At 41.3% G+C, this 23,683-nt stretch overlaps 1 protein-coding gene across 10 annotated transcripts in view; it reads right to left on the bottom strand.

Annotated features, from left to right (window-relative positions):
* The window catches only part of arvcfb (ARVCF delta catenin family member b), a 207,367-nt gene that overhangs the window by 12,435 nt on the left and 171,249 nt on the right, over positions 1-23,683 (bottom strand). For 8 of the 10 annotated variants that reach the window (XM_078421486.1, XM_078421491.1, XM_078421489.1 and 5 more), the window contains 6 exons: positions 21,257-21,428; positions 20,536-20,553; positions 18,428-18,499; positions 3,122-3,249; positions 2,456-2,606; positions 69-261 (listed from right to left, as the gene is read on the bottom strand). In XM_078421486.1, the coding sequence (XP_078277612.1) occupies positions 69-261; positions 2,456-2,606; positions 3,122-3,249; positions 18,428-18,499; positions 20,536-20,553; positions 21,257-21,428 (734 nt within the window). The remainder of the gene's footprint in view (positions 1-68; positions 262-2,455; positions 2,607-3,121; positions 3,250-18,427; positions 18,500-20,535; positions 20,554-21,256; positions 21,429-23,683) is intronic. The other 2 variants (XM_078421488.1, XM_078421490.1) reach the window with 1 other exon arrangement.

Here is a 23,683-nt window from a genome sequence, read left to right as displayed (position 1 = left end):
CGCTGCCAAGACCCTGTTGAGCAAAACAGACTGCTTCTCTGCTGCACATTCCACATAATCGAGCTTACCTTGATTTGTTGATTGCCACAAGCTTTTCGATGCCCTGTGCCTGAATGAGGGATCGAGCGTTTGATGAACTGTCGGTCACAATTTCATGGATAGTGTTGAGGATTGCGACTATTGTATCTTCTTCAAGGTTCTTCGCAGGTCTTTGTTGTCCACTGGTCAGGTTGCTCACCAGGTCATGCATGGCATAATTACCTGCAGGAAGGGGCAAACCAGAAATACCATCACAGCATATCTTTCTCGCACACATTGCAAGGGTGGCACGGCACCGCAGCTGGCAGAGCTGCCGCCTCACAACGGCAGAGACATGGGTTCGATCCCGACCTCAGACGCTGTGTGTGGAGTTTGCACGTTCTCCCTGTGACTGTGTAGGTTTTCTTCTGGGTGCTCCGGTTTCCTCCCACATCCAAAAGACGTGGGGGTTTGTAGCTTAATTGGCATCCGTAAATTGCCCCTCGTGTGTGGGGAGTGGATGAGAAAGTGGATTAATAGACAACTAGTGTGCACCAGTGATCGACAGTCAGCATGGACCTGGTAGGCCGAAGGGCCTCTTTCTATGCTGTATCTCTAAACTAAAAACATTAGCCACGTATTAAATACAAGGCTATCCAAGTCATTGAGTATGTTCAGGACAGAAGGAAGCCGACTTCAAGGATATAGAGGGAGACAGGAGTTAAGGTTAAGGACAGAAAACTCAATAAGAGTCCAAAATTCAAACTAGCCGTGATCATATTAAATGACATAGATGGCAATGGGACTGGCACAGTCCTTTCTTGCTCCGAGTTATGTCCTTGCACCTTTTACAAGCCGTGTTAAGAGAATATTCCAAAGACGTACAGGTATGTAGGTTAATTGACTGGGTAAATGTAAAAAATGTCCCTAGTGTGTGTAGGATAGTGTTAATGTGCGGGGATCGCTGGGCGGCGCGGACTCGGTGGGCCGAAGGGCCTGATTCCGCGCTGTATCTCTAAATCTAAAATCTAATTCTAAATATGTAACCCTGGTAACTAGGTAAAACGAGACACTGTAATTTACAAAATTTGTTGCACTTTTAACTTCTTTCCCAAAGGTGTCCATTAAAGTGTGTAATCAGTCAAATTCTTATTCCGAAACATTGTCCTCCCACATTGCGCGCTAGCAAAATGCAGGGGGCTGCATGGATGTCCTTGGCTGCTCTGAAAGATGGACACGTGTAGAAAAGAACTGCAGATGCTGGTTTAAATCAAAGATAGACACAAAATGCTGGAGTAACTCAGCGGCATCTCGGGAGAGAAGGAATGGGTGACGTTTCTGGTTGAGATCCTTCTTCATCCTGGTGAAGATGTTTACTTCTTGGGCAATCTATCCGTCAGTCCGGAAGTCTGGTACAAGATTAAAACCTGCAACACCAACATCCCGTCGTAATCAAAAACCCATGCGTTGAAATGCAGCGATATTTAGAATCTCAGTGGATGGAGACAATGGGATTAGGACGGGAAGGGAACGATTGTCTGTGATTAACTGGGCGCTGTGTAAAGTGCAGCCTCTCAATTAGGAAGGGGAGAAAATACAGACAGGCCTTCTTCTTGGCAAGAAAACAAAGCGCACACAAGTCTGCAGCCAACTGGCCCATCAATTAATCTTCTGCTGCTTCCATAACCTCGTCTAAGGGTTCCCGCTGGCTCATTGCCTCGTAATTGCAGAAGTACACAGCATGTGCCAAGGACCTCCAGTGCTGTCAGATAAGAGATACTTCCCTTGGACAGGATGAGACAGCTCAGGACAGTTTCTCCACGCCAGGATCGTCAGTTGTCCACTATAATACAGGCTATTCAGTGGACCAAATGAAAATTGGCAAAACAGAGATAGAAAGACTAACCTAGTTCAAGTGGCAGGATAGAATTTAAACTAGTGCCCTCTGAATTTCAATCAGTCCAGTGAAAATACATTAACCTGCCTTGACAGCAATGTAAGGCACAAAGTGCTGGAGTAACTCAGACAGTATCTTTGGAGAAAATGGAAAGGTGACTTTAGACTTTACTTTTAGAGATACAAGACAGAAAACTGCCCATCAGCCCACCAAATCTGAACCGACCAGCGATCACCCTAGTGTGTAGGACAAACATTATCCTACACACTAGGAACAATTTACAATTTTACCAAAGCTAATTAACCTACAAAACTGTTCGTCTTTGGAGTGCAGGAGGAAACCGGAGCAACCGGAGAAAACCCACGCGGTCGCAGGAAGAACATACAAACTTCGTTTAGAGTGCACTTGAGGTCAGGATTGAACCCGGGTCTCTGGCGCCGTGAGGCAGAAACTCTACCGCTGCGCCACTGTGCCGCCCTGACTTTTCGAATCGGACAAAATAAAGTTAAAACTCCATGACATGTAGCGTTAGTACCATACCGATGAGGTCCTTGTTGCGGCCGTCCACAGAGAGATTTCGCAAGGCGATGGCCACGGCTCGCACAACCTTGTCAGAGTCTGATCGCAACAGCTCCACCAAGATGGGGAGACCTTTCTCTTTCCGCACAGTCGAACGAATGTAGTGGGACCACTGTCATTGGAAGGAAAATAACAAACCTTTCATCATTTTCAATTCTCCATCAACAAATTGCATGCAATTATTTTACACAGGAGTGAAACTGAGTGATGTCCTGAAATCCAGAAAAAGCATTTTTTTCAATTAAATTTAAATTATTTGAACTTTTTGCACTGCGTTCGAAGACAGTTGCAAAAAGATCAAAATGTAGATACAAAGAATTGCAAATGCTGGCTTATACGAAAGAGAGCCACAACATGCTGTAGTAACTCAACAGGTCAGACAGCATCTGAAGAAGTGTCCCGACCCGAAACATCACCTATCCATCTTTTCCAGAGATATTGCCTGACCAGCCGAGTTCTTCCAGCACTTTGCGTTTATCTTTCGCAAAGAAGATCAAGTCTCCACTCAACCTCCGACATTCCAGAGGATCTAACCGTCTACAGTCCATGCCCCCCCATAATTTGATACACTGTTCAATGGGAGCAGATACATGTTGAGTGTTAGGGTCATGCTGTGATTGCACTCACAGTCCACTGTCCAGCGCTGAGGTTCTGCAAGGCCCCAGCCGCTGCCTCCAACGTGTTGTAATTTCGACTTTCCGTTAGCAAAGACAGGTAGAGACGCACCACCTCGGGCTGGTACAGCAGCTCGTAGCCTGAGGGGAGAAACATCACAGTGAATCCATCTGCAAACAACTGAATTCACCAACAGCATCTCTGAAAAAGAAACAAGATTGTCACAGCAAAAAAAGTAAAGCAAACATAATTGGCGAGGGAGAAGCATTAAATGCCACGCAAGAATAATGTACAACACCATTATTAAATGAAACAATGTTTAGGTCTATTATTGTCATGTGTACCGAGGTACAGTGAAAAGCTTTGCTCTGCATGCTATCCAAACAGATCAGATAATACTATACATAAATACAATCAAGTCAAACTCGAGTACAACAGGTAGATCAAAGGGGAAGATATGGAGTGCAGAGTATAGATCTCAGCATTGCAGCGCATCAGTTCCATAAATGAAGTCCAATGTCCGCAATGGGGTAGAGGTGAATTGGACAGTACCCCAGCTTATGGAAGGACCATTCAGAAGCCTGAAATCAGAGGGGAAGAAGCTGTTCAAGATTGGTGGTGTGGACTTTCAAGTTTTTGTACCTTCTGCCAGACGGGAGTGGGGAGGAGGAATAACAGGGCAGATGAATGGAAGTGGAGCATAGTCAATAATTACCATCGAGGCGTGGTGGCCTGTGGTCATCCTTTACACTCAACGGGTCTATGATAAAACTGGACAGCATGAACAAGCTAGCGTTTCATGCATTCCCTCAGGCAGTTTTATTCCTTTGATTAGGTTCAGCTTATACAGTAATGAATATTACAACATCAGTGTCACGATCTGCACTCACTGCCAGTATTCCCCAGAGCCAGGTGCATGTCAGAGGAAAAACTATTCGTAGTGGATCTGACTTTAATCTCGCACAAATCTTCAGATGATAGATACGGCTTTGGAGACCCCTGGGTTGTTGATTTTGTATGAATCTCTCACGTAAACCAAACCATACAGAAAATGGCTGTGGATATGCATCGATAAGCCATAATAAGGGTTAAAATTGACACAGTTACAATGGCCTCAGCACGATCCGAAGACTGCCAGCAACAGAACTAAACAAGATGTCAACTCCTTGAATGAGAAAGAACGACAAGATGGAATCTTCAGGAAAGTCAGAGGCTTTTTGAACAAGCTTACTCCACAGAGGTTTGACAAGCTACACCTCGAGCTCCTCAATGTGGGTGTTGACTCAAAACGATCCGAAAAGGGATCAAAAAGTCATATTTCAACATTGAGCACAAATCACATCATGGTGCCCCAACGTTAAATACAATTGTGAAATACAGGAACTTGGTAAATACTAGGACAAAGAGCTCTTCTTGAGTCCAATGGAGCAGAAAATGTTAATTACGGTTTTTTTTTTTTAAAGGAGTTAATGATAGAGTTGGGTGGCACCCAAGTAGTAAACATTTCTTCAGAGAAATGCATTCCCCAAGGAGCTTTTAACACGGACTTAGGGAAAGAGAGCAGCTGGAAAAATCATTAACAATAATCTTTGCTCAACATTTGCCAAACGCTTTTCAACAAGGACTCAATTTCTACTTGTTATGAAGCCAAAATGAAATGTGCTTTTAATAGGATGTGAAGCATCCAATAAGCAGTATTGCTCACCCTCAGGTATAAAGTTTAGTCTGCCGATTCAAAAATCTTTACATTTAAGGATAAGGAATTCAGTGTACTGAACAATTTAGGTCCTATTACAAGCCTGCATTAATACCCTTGGATTACTGCTGCTGGAGATGTTTTCTTTTAGAGTTCATTCATGCACACACAATAGACAAAGCGAATTCAATCAAGTCTTTTCTGTTGTGTTTTTTGTTGACTTCCTTGAATTTAAATAGAAATATGCTTGCATACAGAATTTGAGAAGAAAACCTTAACACTAACCTTATGAACTCAACTGCACCTCCGCACCAATATTTAAACGTTACTCACGAAAATTAGCTTTATGTTCAAATGGGTATTTATTCCCAACTAGAGAAACAAAGATCTGCAGATGCTGGTTTACAACAAAAGGCACAAAGTGCTGGAGTAACTCAGTGGGTCAGGCAGCATCTCTGGAGAACATGGATAGGTGACGTTTCAGATCAGGATCCTTCTTAATACTCAAGGGACCTGACCCAAAATGTGTTGTGATCCTGAAAACATTCTCCAAACCATTTCCACCGGAGCGCCAGAGCCCTAGGTCACTGGTCCCACAATAATCTCATTCATCGGGCCTGGAGTACTGCATATATCAACTTCCAACAAAAGCAGAAAAATAGTTTACCTAATTTTTTAAATGCACAACAAAAAATAATGCACCACTGCGCTTAATGCTCCTCACTCTCCCTGAATCAGCGATCCCACAGAAAAACATGGGACACGCACGTGATTCGTAAGATTAACAAAGTGATCTTGTATCTAGTGTGTGGGATTGGTCGGTGTGGTCTTAGTGGGCCGAAGGGCCTGTTTCCATGCCGTGTTTCTAAATCTTAAACTAAACTCTAGTTGCTGCTGCAACGATTGGACAATTGACCTTTCCACACTGAAGGCAATTACAACCAAGAGAGCCCTTTATGTCTGCTTAGAGTCAGAGCCAGACAACGTACAAATTTGCCCACGCCAACTGACATCCCTCATCGACACTAGTCCCACCTGCCTGCAATTGGCCTATATCCCTCTAAACCCATCATATCTATGTATCTGTCCAAATGACTTTTAAACGTTATGATTTAGATTTTTTAGATTTTTAGATTTAGAAATACAGCGCAGAAACAGGCCCTTCGGCCCACCGGGTCCGCGCCGCCCAGCGATTCCCGCACACTAACACTATCCTACACCCACTAGGGACAATTTTTACATTTGCCCAGCCAATTAACCTACATACCTGTACGTCTTTGGAGTGTGGGAGGAAACCGAAGATCTCGGAGAAAACCCACGCAGGTCACAGGGAGAACGTACAAACTCCGTACAGACGCCGCCCGTAGTCAGGATCGAACCTGAGTCTCCGGCGCTGCATTCGCTGTAAGGCAACAACTCTACCGCTGCGCCACCGTGCCGCCAATTACCTCCTCTGACAGCTCGTTCCATGCACCCAGCACCCTCTGTGTGAAACAGTTGCTGCTATGGTTCCTTTAAAGCTTTCCCCCCCCGTCACCTGAAACCTGGTTCTTGATTCCCCTACTCTGGGTAAAAGTAGGGTACAGTAAAAGTTGTGGATAGGTCACTCAAGGCAAGTCTTGGTGAAAGATCAGACAACACTGTTGATTTATCTTTATCCAGACAACTCGGTGAAAACTGCCAACATTATTTCCCCCAAGGAAATATTTATGTGAATCTCTCAAGAATAAGAAATACATTTACATTGCTGTGGTTTTTTTAAAATCTTGAACTGCAAGAACAAGCAGTTAAGCTCATTTGATTGCATATAATTTGGGACAATATTTTTTATGGGAATACAAACTTTAGAGAATTAAAAAAAATTTCATGCGCTTACAAAACTCAGATCCTGGAAATTACCTTGAAATACCCGGTCAAATGACAATTAAGTGCCAGATTCCATTGACTGGAACCACACAAACATTAACCAGAAATTAAGCTTTGAAACTTGCTATTGATTTCCAACTTCCAAAAATTAGGGAGTAATTGGATTAATTGGAAACAGATTTAGAGGAGAGAGCTGCTGGAAAAGTAAATAATTGTCAATGCTGTTGAGAAGGCGGAAGCAAATAAATGGACGAGAGAAATAAATTCAAATCTTGGCTAAATCATGTTCTAGAAAATAAACTTGAAATAAGACAAGATTTTTTTGGGGGGTATCTGGATGAAGTATCAATAAAAACATTAGGGAGTCAGCTACAAGGCTGGAGAGATGTGGAGATCACCTTCACACAATGATGGTAGAAAGGGGCGTAAGAGTATTCACACGGTCCTTGGTGCATGCTCCACCACCCAATAAGACGCTCATCAACCTCAATACCACTTCTGTATCGCCTGCAAAACACAGAGTGGTGGAGGAACTCAGCGGGTCAGGCAGCATCTGTGGAGGGGATGGATGGATGGCACTTTGGGCCTGGACCCTTCTCCAGCCTTGAAATGCAACTTATCCATTCCCTCCACAGGCACTGCCTGACCCGCTGAGATCCTGAGATCAAGATTAAAACATCTGCATCTCCCTTCCCCCGATTCACTTCATTTCCACAAATCTATTAACCTCCATTTCAAAAGAATGCAACTATGGAACCTCCACTACGTATTAGGTGGAGAATTGCTCACGGAACTGCACTCTGGACCTCAGTCCTAAACAGCCTACCGCTTATTCTCAAACAGTGCCCTGGATCCTAGAATCCCAAGCCATGGGATATATCCAACCCGCATCTCAAAGTTCCAGCCTTCAACATATTTTGAGAGTTTCGATGTGATTTGCTTTCAAGTCAAACTGAGACGAGATCTTGGACAACAGTCACTGTAGATGGAGCCTGTCCAGCTTTCATTTCGAATGGGAGGAGATTTACAAGATTCACTGTGGACCGTAGAATTAGAACCACGTCTAAACTGTAAAGAATAATGCGTCAATGTACTCAATCTCTCCTCAAATGGCAAACCCACCATCCCTGAAAGCAGCATAATGAAGCCTAAATAAAGGAGTGGCATGGAAAGTCAGAAGACGTTCTCACCATTTGGGTAGAATTTTAAAATGAGCAAGACAAAACCCGAGTGGTCCAGCGAGCTAGACAAGTAAAAGTGTAATTCAAGAAATGGTTACCGGTTGCTGAAATCACGTCCGAGTGATTTTCAATGTACTAACTTGTACAATGGGACTACTAAGTGCATAGGTTGACAGTAAACAGAAAAACAAACTGTAGAAACAAGGAACCGCAGATACTGATTTACAAAACAGGCACAAAATACTGGAGGAACTCAGCAAGTCAGGCAGCATCTCTGGAGAAAAAGGATGGGCGACCTTTTGGGTCGAGACCCTTCTTCAGATATGTTTTAGGTGGGGACCCTGCTTGGATGCAGGTTTATAAAAGACTGCTGAAGGAACTCAGCAGGTCAGGCAGCATTTCTGGAGAATATGGCCAGGTGACGTTTTGGGTCTTTTAATTGCTTCCGATTACAAAATACTCGGTGGCATTCTGATGAATGCAAAATGCATTCCATATTTAACTGTACGCATTGGAACTAATTATTAGGCTGAGAAATGCTAATTGCCACACTGACTGCAATGTCAAATTTGAAACTGTAACCAAAGGCAAGGTCAAAATGGAGCAGATAATGGGTTGAACCAAGAAATTATGTAGCTAATTTAATAGCTTCCAGGAAAAGTAAATTATATAGAGAATGAGAATTATATAGAGAATGAGAATTTGATGCAAGACCAGAACGACCTTGCGATTATATTTTAGCCAGGAACTTTCAAAGAAATAAAACTGCAAAGGTGCCAGGGGTGGTGGTGGAGGCAGATACAATAGTGGCATTTATGAGACTTCAGGATCGGTACATGGACATACAGGGAGTTGAGGAATATAGATTATGTGCATGCAGATAAGAGTTGGTCTTGACATCATGTTCGGTTGGATCAATAGTGGTATTTAAAGAGGCTTCTGGATAGGCACCTTGATATGCAGAGAATGGAGGGATATGGATGGTGTGCAGGCAGTTAACAGTTGGTCTCGACATCATGTTCGGCACAGACATTGTGGGCCAAAGGGCCTGTTCCTGTGCTCCATGTTCTATGCAAAACCAAAGTTGATAAACCAGTTGAAATTACTGAAGTGAAATGAAAAGGAACAGAATACACAAAAAAAAAAATCAAATGTACAAAAGTAAAAATACAGAAAATAGACTCCGAAGAACTGAGAATATAAAATTATGAGTTAATGATATCAGGACTAAACAAATTATTTAAAGCCATTGAAAGCATGGAAATGTAATAAAGTACAATGCAAACATTTCTCAAGCCAGTCAGTTAGACTTGTTTTACGAGCTCATAAAACGTGGTGACATATCCCAGGGAGTATGATGATAAAGGGCAAGTCTAATATTCAAACATTAAGGTTAAAGACTTCCCTACAGCAAAGTTCAACAGCATGGCAAAACACACCAACACTGTTCACCAACACAGCACAGGCATCATTAGTTCAGAAAAGCCATGCCTCACAGTTTTATTGGAATTCTTTTGACAAAATAAGAGGCCAAAGGGATTAACTTGGATTCTCGGAACACGTGTACATAACTTCTGCACAAAGCTGGAAAAGATAACCAAACTGAACAAGGCAGAACATTTTGCTTTGGATCAAAACAAGTGGTGCACAGCACCTGAAGGGTACGCTGTGCAGCGTCTTGAACCAGCAAGAGGTGCAACTGGTCAGAAACACGCTTCCAAATCCAAGACCGGGAAAACAGAAACAAGAACAGGTGACTGGTCCCTTGTGGTTGCCCCTTCATACTATCACGGCTGATCTACCCTCGGTGTCTAACATTGCAGTTTTCAATTTTGAGTCAATTTTTCACCTCTACCACACATGGTGGAAAACATATGTTAATTATTATTACATGTGGTGCTGCGTTATTTTCCTACATTTCCCTTTTGCTACACAGCGGCCCGTTTAGAACATGGAAAAGTCCCACAATGTCCATGTAGAAAATGATGGCAAGTCAAACTAACCTCTGCCTGCACCTGATCCAATTCCCTCCATTCCTTGCATATCCATGTGCCTATCTAAAAGTCCCTTAGTATACCTGCATCCACCACCTGGCAAGTGTGCTGTCGGCACCCAGCACCCTGTGTAAAAAAACAAACTTGCCCAGCACATCTCCTTTAAACCTATTTGACCAAATCCTTCAGTTTAGTTTTAAGTGCCCCAATAAAGCCAGCTTTCCTGTGCTCGCTTCATTCATACTTCTCATGAAAGTTAGTTATCGCTGCTCAACCGATACTGAATTACTATGTTTACATATCTGCTGTGCTGCCGCAAGAATGTCATTCTTTTGTTTCAGGATATTTGACCATAAACACTCGACCCTCGCCTCTTGGAACACGGAGAGATACTGATGCGTTTATTGCACTATATTTTAAACTAGTATGCAGAGGTGATTGGATTACATTTGTGAAAACAGGGTAACTCTTTTGACGTCCGTTGAGGTCATAAGGTCACAAGTAATAGTAGAACTAGGCCATTCGGCCCATCAAGTCGACTCCGCCATTCAATCATGGCTGATCCATCTTTCCCTCCAAATCCCATTCTCTTGCCTTCTCCCCATAACCTGAAACCCGTACTGATCAAGAATCTATCTATCTCTGCCTTAAGGGCGGATGTTTGTGGCTCCCTCTACAACTTGAAATAAGTTGTTGTCATTTAAAAAAAAATGCAGTTTCTGATTCTGAATCCATGGGAAACTAACTTGAATGTAAAAAAGTGAATGTAATAAAGTGAATGTAATAAAGTTGATTAAATGGAATGTTTCTTGCTGCAAACAGGCTTATTCATTGTGTCCAGTGCAGAGTGGTTTTGTTTTATTCAACTGCCATTAACGAAATAATACTTTGAACTAAATCGTCGTAAACCATTTTATGATCCCGAATCTATTGGAAACTAGAACAAGTGTGCCCGTTCAAAGCGGGCCCGTTGGGCCCGTCCCCACACCCCCCATTCTCTCCTCCCCCAGCCCCACTCTTACTCTCCAAGTGTGCCCGTTGGGCCCGTCCTCCTGATCTGTGTATGTCAAGTGACCACTATAACCTTCTTTTTTTTTTTTTTTCCTAATCAGATGTGCAGCACTTTGGTCAACATGGGTTGTTTTTAAATGTGCTATACAAATATAATTGACTTGACTTGACTTGCAATAACAAAACAATCGGTGCTTTTTTGGAAACCTTTCGAAACAATGTAGCCGTCACAAGCTGAAAACGAAATCCTTTTCTGGAAACTTTTCGAAACAATGTAGCCGTCACAAGCCACAAGCTGAAAACTAAATCTGCACCGCAGCGCCCCCCTGAAAAAGGGGGGGGGGGGCAGCGCTTTAAAACCTCTGTAACTTAAAAAACACGCGACCAAATTAAATGAAAATATCACGGCCGAGCGAGCGCGAGATTGGCGATTGAGGCGGTGCGAAAACCGTCGCGCTACGGTCCGCCGTTTTGCTGCAATCGCTGTTACGAATATATCAGGCCAAACCACAAAAAAAAATATACACAAGATCTGAGTTTTAGTATTATATAGAAGATAGATAGATAGATAGATAGAAGATATAGATAGATAGATAGATGTTTAATTGATTGTAAAACCCTGCCCCGAAAAGTTAGTCCAGAGTTCATGAAACATTAAAGCTACTTGCTGCAGACTGGCTACTTCATTGTTTCCAATGAAGGGTTATATTCAACTGCTTTTTATTAACTAAAAAGTACTTCATAATTTGTTGTAGACCACTTGGTTTTCCCCAGCCCTCACCATCCAATTTGACAGTTTTACACATTAATGTGCTTGGCTTGCAAAATAATTGAACATTAAGTTCTCCTCAATTTGTAAATGTGGGAATCAATTATCGGCATCAGACTATGGCAATAATTAAATCTAACTTGCTTCCTTCCATATTTCTACTAAAATATAAATTCCAGTCATCACAGAACACCACCAGGATGGACAAACCTGGCCAAATGGCCTCCTCTGTTAATTAGGGCCAAATATTTGAAACAAAATTGAACTGGATCCAATATCGTTAATAGACATAAAAAGCTGGAGTAGGAAAGAACTGCAAATGCTAGTTTAAATCGAAGGTAGACACAAAATGCTGGAGTAACTCAGCGGGTCGGACAACATCTCTGGAGAAAAGGAATAGGTGACATTTCGGGTCAAGACCCTTTTAGAGAGCTTTTCTCCAGATGTTGTCTGACCCACTGAGTTACTCCAGCTTTTTGTGTCTATCTTCAATTTAACCCGGCATCTGCAGTTCCTTCCAACACTAATATCTGTTAATACCTGCTACATGTTGTGGTGAGTGCATTTTATTTCTGTGAGACTAATGGCTCATGTAGTCCTTCTGAACACCATTTTATTTGAGCAAGTTATGACAAATGCAACATTCACTTAAGGCTTGACAGACTTTCGTCTAGACAGTGGAACATTAATGCCCCAATAACCAAGGTAACATATCTGTGCATCTCTCAGGGAGGCTGAGGTTAGTGATCAAGTCATGAGATAGGAATGCCAACTGTGTAACATTCCTTTCCTATATGAGAGATAACAGATCATTTTAAGAAAGTGCAGAAAGCTATCATAACCAAGTTGTCTAAATTGTGCTTCAAATGTTAAATTCCTTTCTTAGAAGCCAAACTGCAGCCACAAGATCGAACCAAATGGAGAATTGGCGCAAACAAAGAAGCTTTCCCAGCTTAAAAAAAACAGCAAAGCACATTCCCATGAGGCTCAAAGTTTGTGCTGGAATATCTGCATTCAAATTCACAACACATTTCCCCAACATGTTTCGTGATGCATGGGCCAACAAATAACCATGTTAAATGCTTCTTCTAATTTCTCATGAAGGAAGAGGTGAACAAGGACAAAACTTTTTCACCTCTTTCAAGTTTTATAACCTACAACTAATTTCTTCCAACTTTATTTGGAAGTACCTTTTGCAATATCTGTCTTACTTAAAAAAAACACAAGCAGACAGCACAAGATGCAGAGACCTGGGTTCGATCCTGAGTACGGGTGCTGTCTGTACGGATTTAGTACGTTCTTCCTGTGACTACCAGTTTAACGTTGGAGGTAGTGCTGCATTAAAGTTACAGGAGTCATTATAAATGATCATAAATAGCTGCATCAGGTTTCAGGGTCAACTAAATCAAAACTCCACAGTCATTTTAGTTTCAATTTTCTAATTTCAGGCTCTGTTGATTGATTTATGGGCGATCAAAAAAGGCAATTATGTGTATTATAATTTTCTTCACCAGTATAATACTAAGCTATGTACATGAAATTGCAGATTACATTAGAATTATTGTTAATAGTGCACTTTTCTAACAAAATTGCAGACTTTTGGATTCTCATAACTTTACTCATTTATTTCCTCCAGGTTAATTTTTTCAACATGTGTATTGGCACTGGTCTCCTGGAACCTGGGAGGTGAAGTGGGAGACATGATTTAAAATCATTACAATTGATGGGACTGGTGGTTCTATTTGGCGTCCGATGGGGCCTTGCTGAACGTGGTGTCCTGGTACTTTAATATCTGCATTTCAGAAGTCATCTTCAATTTTCTTCAGAAGATTTCTTGTTTCGGACCAAGACAGAACAAGAAGTAACAATATTATATTCTGTGCTGTGGTCTACCAAATCCATCTCCATGTACATATGCCCATTGTGACTGATGCTAAAAGAATTTCAGAGAGGCCAAAGTATTCCAGTTCTATTATAATCACGAAAAACAATGGCAACTCATACTAAATCTACTAGCTTGAAGGAGAAATGCTAAAGATGTGCACATACAATTGGCCATCACAGTTCCTCAGACTAATTTTGTTAGACATATTTGTATTGTAGTCAGAGGCAGAATATAATTCAGACAGTTGTCAAAAATCATTCATGCATTAATCACATTGTTCACAAGTACTGAGGAGAAAAATGGACTGATAATCATAGTGCAATCCCTCATGCAAACTGCAAGCAATGTATTCCTGGATACTTGAATCTGTCAGCATACCACAGGGGACTTGAGAAATGAAAACTCTCTGCATTATGTTCAACAAACAAAGCTCTGCATTAATTTGCTCATTTTAGTGGAAAGCTATGAATTTGTCATTTCAGTTTACTTCCACCACTTCATTCCGGCTCAGATCCAAACCCACGCGCCCAATTCCATTGTTGTACCCTGTTCTTCAGCCCTTTGCAATTCTCTTTCAATATCATATGGAAGCAGAAATGATTGAGACGAGATTACCAAATAGAGAATTGATTATTCTGCACAGAGAATATACATAGTAAATAGACACAAAATGCTGGAGTAACTCAACGGGCCAGGCAGCATCTCAGGAGAATCTCAGTCTAAAGAAGGGCCCCAATCTGAAACGTCACCCATTACTTTCCTCCAGAGATGCTTCCTGGCCTGCTGTTACTCCAGCATTTTGTGTTCATCTTCGGTGTAAACCAGCATCTGAAGTTTCTTCCTATACATGGTAAGTAGGACGTCCAAACTTAGCAACAAGTGGAGGTTTTGGAGAGGGTGCAGAATTGGTTTACCAGAATGCTGCCTGGATTAGAGGGTATGAACTATAAGGTGGACAGAATTGTTTTCTCCAGAACACCAGATGTCGAGGGGAGACCTGATAGAAGTACATAGAAAAATAGGTGCAGGAGTTGGCCTTTCGGCCCTTCGAGCCATACAATATGATGATGACTGATCATCTAAAATCAGTATCCCATTCATGCTTGTTCCCCATGTCCCTTGATGCTTTTAGCCATAAGAGCTAAATCTAAATCTAACTCTTGAAAACATCCAGTGAATTGGCCTCCACTGCCTTCTGTAGCAGAGAATTCCACAGATTCACAACTCTCTGGGTGAAGAAGTTTTTCCTCATCTCAGTCCTAAATGGCTTACCCCATATTCTTAAACTGTGACCCCTGGTTCTGGTCCCCCAAGATCGGGAACATTTTTCCTGCATCTAGCCTGTTCAATCCCAATTTTATATTTTTCTATAAGATACCCTCTCACCCTTCTAAATTCCAATGAATACAAGCCCAGTCGACCCATTCTTTCATCATATGTCAGTCCCACCATCTCGCGAGAATTAATCTGGTGAACCTAAGCTGCATTCCCTCAATAGCAAGAATGTCCTTCCTCAAATTAGGAGACCAAAATTGCACACAATACTCCAGGTGCGGTCTCACCAGGGCCCTGCACAACTGCAGTAGGACCTCCTTGCTCCGAAACTCAAGTCCTCTCGCAATGAAGGCCAACATGCCATTGGCTTTCTTCACTGCCTGTTGTATCTGCATGCTTACTTTCAGGGACTGATGTATAAGCACACCCAGGTCTCGTTGCACCTCCCCTTTTCCTAATCTGCCTTCCTGTTCTTGCCACCAAAGTGGATAACCTCATATTTATCCACATTATACTGCATCTGCCATGCATCTGCCCACTCACCCAATCACCCTGCAGCCTCATAGCATCCTCATCGCAGCTCACGCTGCCATCAAGCTTTGTGTCATCCACAAACTTGGAGATGTCACATTTAATTCCTACACATCAAGTACAATAGATGTCTTCCACACAAACAGACTGAAGTTTTTCTGCTGATACACTTGAAGTAAAGTAGAAGTCCAGCACCAATTATCCTAGTCTTGCGAAAAGCATGGAGATAAGGCAGCAGAGCCCCAAAAACATCTGAGTTACTCCAGCATTTTGTGTCTACCTTCACTAACTTGGTGCCTCTTTGAAGGGCCATTGGAAGGAAGACATTTTATGAGACATACAACTGCAATGCTATACGAAGCCAATTCAGAGGGGATGGGAGAAAGATCAAAAGCATTTTGGAAAACAATGTTCCTGAACTTCCCACATTGTCCAATTTTATTTTTCTATTCAGAGTTCAAAATATTACACAACTGATGGCTGTCTATTTTATATTCATTTCATTTTGAAAGTGGCTATCCCTGGAGGAACACCATTTAATGGCCATCCCTAATTGCCTTTGAGAAGATACTGGTGAGGCGAGCAGTCTGCCTGAACTGCTGCAGTCCGCCTGAACTGCTGCAGTCCGCCTGAACTGCTGCAGTCCTTCCAATGTTGAGTAAGGTGCAGACACCAGGAACTGCAGGTGCTGGCTTACAAAAAAAGACAAAGTGCAAGAGTAACTCAGCAGGTCAGGCAGTATCTCTGGAGGATATGGATAGGTGACGTTTTGGGTCTGTTTGCGTGCTGTATCTCTCAAGCTAGAAAAATAAACCTACAGATCTGCCAGAGGAAGCTATAGAATCAGATGCAATTATGACATTGAAAAGATTTATGGATAGGAAAACTACCAAGGGATTTGGGCAAAATACAGGCAGATGGGACTAGCCCAATGTACCAACTTGGTTGGCATGGATACGATGGGCCCTAAAGCATGTTAACTTGCTGCATTGCCCGATGACTCAGAAAATAAAAGTTAATGTTTAATGTCAAATACGTTCATCATACCAGTTGTTAACACTTAGACTATGTGGCTCAAGAGATTTGGTGTTCCCCCAAGGTTAAGGCTCATTTTGTACTAAATTTGGTATTGTTTCAATGACCTCAGTTCACCTAATAATACAGCCAGTCCAGTACATGCCCTGCACATTTCAACAAGTTATCTTAGTTAGGAGCCAAGATTTCAGAGCTTTGCTGAAAACAGCAGATAAGGCGCTAAAAATACACAATCCAAGCTGCGCATATTAGCAACTCATTACTTCCTTCCCTGGACTTAAAAGAATGAATTTTCTTTGTTCCCTCAAACCTTGGATGTCTTTCCAATCAACATAGTTGAACAAACAGAACCACAACTACATATCTTTCCTCATTAAACAGCAGTTTGTGTTTACCAGAGATGAAGCCAATCACAATAGTCACTGAAGTTACACTTCTGATAACAGGCGGAGAAGGACATGAAATGTAGATGGTTTCATATTGGACTCAATAAAAGGCTTCTTTTCTGAAAAGTGTTGTTGCTCGGTTATATACAGGGAAAGAGCTTTGTAAAGATAATTTTCCAAGTGACTATTTTGCCAGAGAAAGCCATAGAGGATACAATTATGACTTCTAAAATGCATTTGAACAGATATGGGCAAGGAAAGGCTATATCAGAGATATGGGTCAGATGTAAATAGGACTAGCCCAATATGCCCTCTTTCTGTGTTGTACAGCTCACCAAATGTGGCAGTTCAAGGCACTCTGCCACATCCCCCTACAAAATTGGGTTAGAGTCAGAGTCATACAGGGTGGAAACAGGCCCTTTGGCCCAACTTCTAACTGCAAGGAAACAGGCCATTCAACCCTTACAGGGTGGAAACAGGCCCTTCGGCCCAACCTGCCCACAGCAAGCAACATGTCCCATCTACACTTGTCCTACCAGCCTGCATTTGATCCATATCCCTCAAAACCCTGTTTAGGAAGGACCTGCAGATGCTAGTTTACATCATTATCTTTCCTCTAAACCTATTCTATCCCTGAATGTCCCTAAATGTTTCTTAAACGTTGCGATAATACATTGTGATTTAATGGGTTTGCACAATAAACGCCATCTTCACCATCAATGCGCACATTCCACAATTAATCTTAAAAAAATAAATGCATCTTATCCATCTACTTACAGCTCAAATTCACACAAAGCAATTTTCTGTTCTTAAGTATTTAATCCCAGTTGAGTAAAACAAAACAGATAATTGCAGGAGACGCTTTATTTATCTTCATATGCTTATGCAAGATCCGCTTTATTACTCCCTGAACTAGTTGAGAAGGCACATCTGAACAATGGGGGAAATACCTGAAAGGATTGATCAATGAAACAAGAACTGATAACCTCAGATGTGAGTGAATTAATTCATCGAAGGTTAATTTTGGACACTTCTTTCCAACTTTAATCTGGAAACTATTCCAGCAATGCGGTGCAAAGGAATACTTGAAGTACTTTAAATGTCAACCTAAAGGCTTCCCTGTGAAAACCATCATCGTGTCTTCATTGGAACAGAGTGGGCAAGTTACAAATTCTTTAAGATTCAGATTAGGTTATTGTCGTACACAGTAGGGTGCACTGAAATCCCTTGTTTCCATCAAGCTCAGAGCAAACGGTACTGAAACAGTAATGACAAATACAAGAATACAAGTGCAAAACAGCGGAATGGTGCAACATTGATGGGAATCTGAGGCAGTGCAAAAGAAAATGATTCCTCTCCAGCCTGCCCTCGTCTTGAAACACAAATGACGCGAGTTTTTACATTGTTACATGCTTTCCGTTGAGGGAAAAATGATTTCACATTTTTCTTCTGTCACACAATTTGGTACATTCACTTTGTTTATAAATTACAACGGTAAATTATGAATAATGTGCATGAACCAGCCTAGTATTCATGTTATGAGTTTCACTTACACTAAAAACATTTCTGAATAAATGTATTATGTGCACAATGGGAATAAAAAAAGAGCAAGAAGTGATGAACGAGTGAATCCTGCAAAATCTAATTAGAAAGCAAATCATCTGGGACATTTCAGTGTATATCAAATACCTTTCACTGGTTCTGTACGTTTTGGCAAGTCCAGAGTATCGAAGTTCTTGTCAGTGTCCACATTCCTTTTGCCTGAGCATGGGCAAGAAAAACAAAGGCAGGAAGTCACTGGAATGCAAACATTTTTGAAAGCATCGAGACAATCACGTCAGATGTAACTATTTGCTCATGGTCACAATCAATGCCAAAAAGCACAGCAAACACATGTGAAACAATGGTGCAGCATTTAACTCCAGCCATCAGCTTGCCTTGAAACTGGAGTCAACAGGAAGGGGTCCATGTCATTCCCCCGTCTAACTTTTTACTTGAAAGGAGAATATTAAGACCGAAGATGTAGCTTGGTCTAAATTAAATTTGATCGAAGATGAAATGCGTCTCAGATCAATTTTCCATCATTGTTAACTATCGCATCGCAACCATTAATGTTTTAAATGTTCAATTGCTTTTGGGAGAGAAAGTTTCTAATATCTCAAGTCAAGAAACTATTTAATAAAATCAATAATTTAGCTTTTATTTTTCTGAATCCCTTTTACTCCAGGCTTTTGCAAGGGGATCACTTTTACAGGGTCTATTATGTTGAACAGGATTACGTTGAATTAACACAGTTATGTTGAACACAATTATGCTGAACCCATTATACACTTCAATCAGACAAATCTCTCAACCTTTTATATTTGAGTCGAACGAGACAAGTCACACAACACACCCTTTCAGTCAGAGAGCATGGGAACAGGCCCTTCAACCCACCTAGTCCCTGCCGACTAAGATGCCCCATCTACGCTAGGTCCACTTGCCAATGTTTGGCTCATATCCCACCAAACCTTCTCTTCCATGTACCGGTCTAAATATATTTTTAACTGGTGTTATAGAACCTGCACCAACTATCGCCTCTGGCAGTTTGTTCCATATACTCACCATCCTCCATGAGAAAGCTGCCGTTCAGATTCCTGTTAAATCTATGCCCACTGGTTCGTGACTTCCCAACCCTGGGTAATCGACTGTGTATTGGCCCCATCTATTCTCCTCGTGATTTTATGCACCACTAGAAGATCATCCTTCAGCCTCCTGTGCTCCAAGGATGCCCAACCTGTTCCTATAGCACAGGCCCTCGTTTCCTGGCAACATCCTCGAGTTCGAACTATTTGTCAAAATTACCCCTCAATAACTTAATTTTAATTTTTGAAATCCTTTTTACCTTGGGCCTTCCCAAAGGAATAATTTTCACAGGGTCTATCCTAGCAATTACCTTGACCCTGTAATCCACTTCAACCAGATGATCGGCGAACAGTTTATATTTGCATGATACAAGACAAGTCACACAATACACCCTTTCCTTATAACGACAGGGAGTTTGCACTACGTTAAAATCATGTTCAACGTGTCCCTTGAGGCACACTATTGTTTGGTTCAGTGCTTCTTAAACTATTTCAGTGTCATTCACCCTTGAGTCTTTATCGCAAAATTGCATTCACCCTCATAATAAATTTTCTTACGTTTTTTGGTAATTTTCGTCTTATTCTCCCTGGTGTATCATTTTATATATCTGAAGTAATTCACCCTTCATTCACCCCAAAATAATTTCATTCACCCTTGGGTGAACCATTCACCAGTTTAAGAAGCACTGGTCTAGTTGATGTTTCATAACGGTTTGAAAGTTTCAAATAACGTTCAGTAAACTGCAACACCATGGCGCAGCAGTAGAGTTGCTGCCTTGCAACGCCAGAAACCTGTGTTTGATCCAGAGTACGGGTGCCATCTGTATGGAGTTTGTATATTCTCCCTGTGACTGCATGGGCTTTCTGTGGGTGCTCTGGTTTCCTCCCACATTCTGAAGATGTGCAAGTTAATTGGCTTCTGTAAATTGTCCCTGGTGTGTCGGATAGAACTAGTGTCTGGTTGATTGCTGGTCAGTGTGAACTTGATGGGCTGAAGGGCCTGTTTCCACCTTGTAGCTCTAAACTAAACGTCCGCTCTGTGATATCATAGGATAATACAATACTGTGACAAATCGTATTTCATGATAGTTCACACGTCACATCAACCTGAACATATTAACAGCATTGGAAACAAGTGCAATCAAACAACAATAAAGCCAAAAGGAGTCTTACCTTGATTAAACCATTCCTCTAAATGGGACAAGAGCAATGAGGAAAAGTGCAAAGAAAAAAGGAACAATGAAACGACTCATGAGAAAAGCATTTTTGATTTACTAAAAAATGGGAAAGTGTCTTTCACCTTTGGCAGTAACAAATTTTATTTTATGTAAAATACATAAAACCCATATCCTCCATTTCACTTGCTGTTGGATCAATAAAATGATTCATCTTAACTAAGTTGTTTCCACTCTTAATATTGCCATATAAATGTAAAGTTTTCCCATCCCAATACGAGGACAGGCCATTAAAGTACCAGATGAACACTTTTGATAGTTATTATCACAATCATCATCATGGGACAGAAAACATTCCCTTCCAAATTTGTACAACGAACTCAAAACAACATTGTGGCCATTGCTCATGCTGCAACAATAACTCCGAGACAGGCATTTAACAAGACAGGCTTAGAGATAATTGGGTTGGGAGAATCCAGTGGCCAAGGGAATGCTAAAGGGTTCATGCAATCGTTTTACTTGCACCATAACGCGAAATTTCAAATGATACCAAGCAAAACTAATATGTTTAATTAAAATTATCGACTATTATTTTATCTGCAGTCCAATCTTTATAACAGTTCAACATGTGTTGCTTTTGAAAGCATTACAGCAAAGGACAACACCAATAAGTTGCAAGTTGCAGTTTCATTCTCTATGTTTTCTTGCTGCACTCTTACCTTTCGCCTTCTTGCCACCAAAGCAGCCAGAGTCCTCTTTCTTTTTCTTCTGAGTACCCCCTCCTCCCGGTTGCTGTTCAGCTGTTGGTTCTCTGAATTTTTCAGCTCCTGGAACTTCCCTGTGTACTTGATAGGAGAGGTTCCTCATAATACACACACAATTCTCCACCGACTGTCGGGCAAAATAAAAACAAGCCATGTTTAGAAACAATTAGTGCAGCACGTTGCTGATGGACTTGAGAGCGCACAGACATCTGCCCTTGAAGTCCCACAGAATCCATATGAATTGCAAATGACAAAGACTTCCCACTGCATCATTCTTGGCTACGGTTCAGCTTGGTGCCCAGAGGCCAAGACGGCCTCACCCAGTGACCACTGACATCCTTCAGAAGGCAAATTGTGGGAAGAGACTCAAGATGTTGGAACCTGGCTTGCTTCATTTTTGTCTGGTTGAAATTGCTCCCAATGCTGGATATATATATGCAGGTTGATGTGATGTGTAAACAATTATGTAATGAGAATTGTCACAGTATTGTATTATTCTTTTATATTACTGAGTGGAAGTTTAGTGTCGTTTAGCGATACAACATGGAAACACAAAGTGTTGGAGGAACTCAATGGGTAAGAAAGAAATGGCTAGGTGCCATTTCAGTCTGGAACATTTCTTCAGACTGTGGGAGGCTTACTCACAAGATGACCTATAATATTTAGCACTAACTTAAGAAATAGGCAGACTAATATGGTATTTTAATATTCCAAATGCACACCTCCAGATTCAGGGACAGTTTCTTCCCATTGTTATAGGTAATGGAACCATCCTATCAACAACTAGAGAGCGGTCCTGAACCACTATCTACCTCATTGGAGACCCGGTGACCATCTTTAATTGGACCTTACTGGACTTGATCTTGCACTAAATGTTATTCCCTTCATTGTGTATCAGTACACAGCTCAATTGTAATCACATATAGTCTTTCCGCTGACTGATTAGCATGCAAAAGCTTTTCATAGTATCCAAGTACACGTCACAACTAAACTTTCTACTGAAGAGGAATCGTGGCTCAATTGAATGTCTTCCCGTAATGGACATGCAAAAAAGATTTCCTTTAGTTAAGAGGTTACATGTCAAGTCAAGTCAATTTTATATCCACCTTTTATATAAACTATATAATAAGATTTATGTATTTCGATTATTATATAGTTTATATAAAAAAGATGGATGTAACCTCTTAACTAAAGGCTAATTTTATATCCCCAATATATAAACTAACCTTCCTTAAATCTCTATTCTTAACCAGGAATTCATGATGCCAACGTTGTCTTTCCGAATGCACTGTCTAAGCCACCCTCTGAAAAAAACTTTCATGAGCATTTGTTTTTTGAAACCAGTGAGGGTTTAAAAAGCCAGCTGGAATGTCATGGCATGGACAGTTGCTTCAGCACTCAGTGCCAAGGCACGGTTGACCCGCATCACCTCCTCCTCTTGGACTTACTCCTTTTTTGTGCAGTCAACAAGGCTGCAGCTGTGTAAATGTCAGAGCATAATGCATGCAGCTCAATGCACAACAACTGTCTTCATCTAAATTAAGTAACTAAGCCATTAATTTTCAATGCTATGTAATTACAAATTACCTAACTATCCTCAAAAGTAGGCGGTAATTATTTTAATAAATTTTTCCGCGTTGCCAAGAATCATTTTGCAACTTGGTTCTATACCCACGGATGCAAATCTTTTTGACCCAAACAGATACTTCATTAATCCTGTACACCCACTCTGGAAAGGCAGTATTGAATTAGTTCAACGGTGCATCATTCCTCTGAGCCAGGTCTTGTGTTTTCTTTCAATTGTGTCTTGAAAGCAGTGACACAGCCAGAGAAAGCACCCCATCAACGTCAAGCCTGTCGCTCCCTCACACTTCAACTAAACGGGCTACCCTTGCTTGAAAATTCTCAAGCTATGAAAGGTTATTTCAGTATGTTAGCTCTTGCTCTCCAAGACTTTGACTATATTCACCCTCTCTCTATTTATCTGCCTACTTTTCTAATGGAGAAGCTCTTTTCAAGTTAAATCCAAACATTCATTGGGGACTTCCAATTGTTTGCGAATTGGATTTATGAGAAAGCCCAACTCACTCCTGACAGAGATGATAAACTTGAAGGAGGCTTATAAAATAAAGTTTTTTAAAAATTTAATTAAATACAGCAGAAAGCTTTTTGTTTGCATGCTGTCCAATTAAATCAGATCAAATTGTACACAAATACAATCGAGCCACAAGCAGGTATGACCGGTGGAGCAAAGAGAAAAATACCAGGGTGCAGGATATAGTTTTGCAGCATTGATGCTAGGTTGATAGTTTTCTCCTTGCACCACCCACTATACTTGTGTCTGGCTTGATTGTACTTCTGTAGAACATGATCCGATTAAAT

The sequence above is a fragment of the Rhinoraja longicauda genome, chromosome 25 (genome assembly GCF_053455715.1).
Source record: "Rhinoraja longicauda isolate Sanriku21f chromosome 25, sRhiLon1.1, whole genome shotgun sequence".
Taxonomy (NCBI): Eukaryota; Metazoa; Chordata; class Chondrichthyes; order Rajiformes; family Arhynchobatidae; genus Rhinoraja; species Rhinoraja longicauda.
Note: the sequence above shows the minus strand (reverse complement) of the source record. Positions and strands in the feature narration are given on the sequence as shown.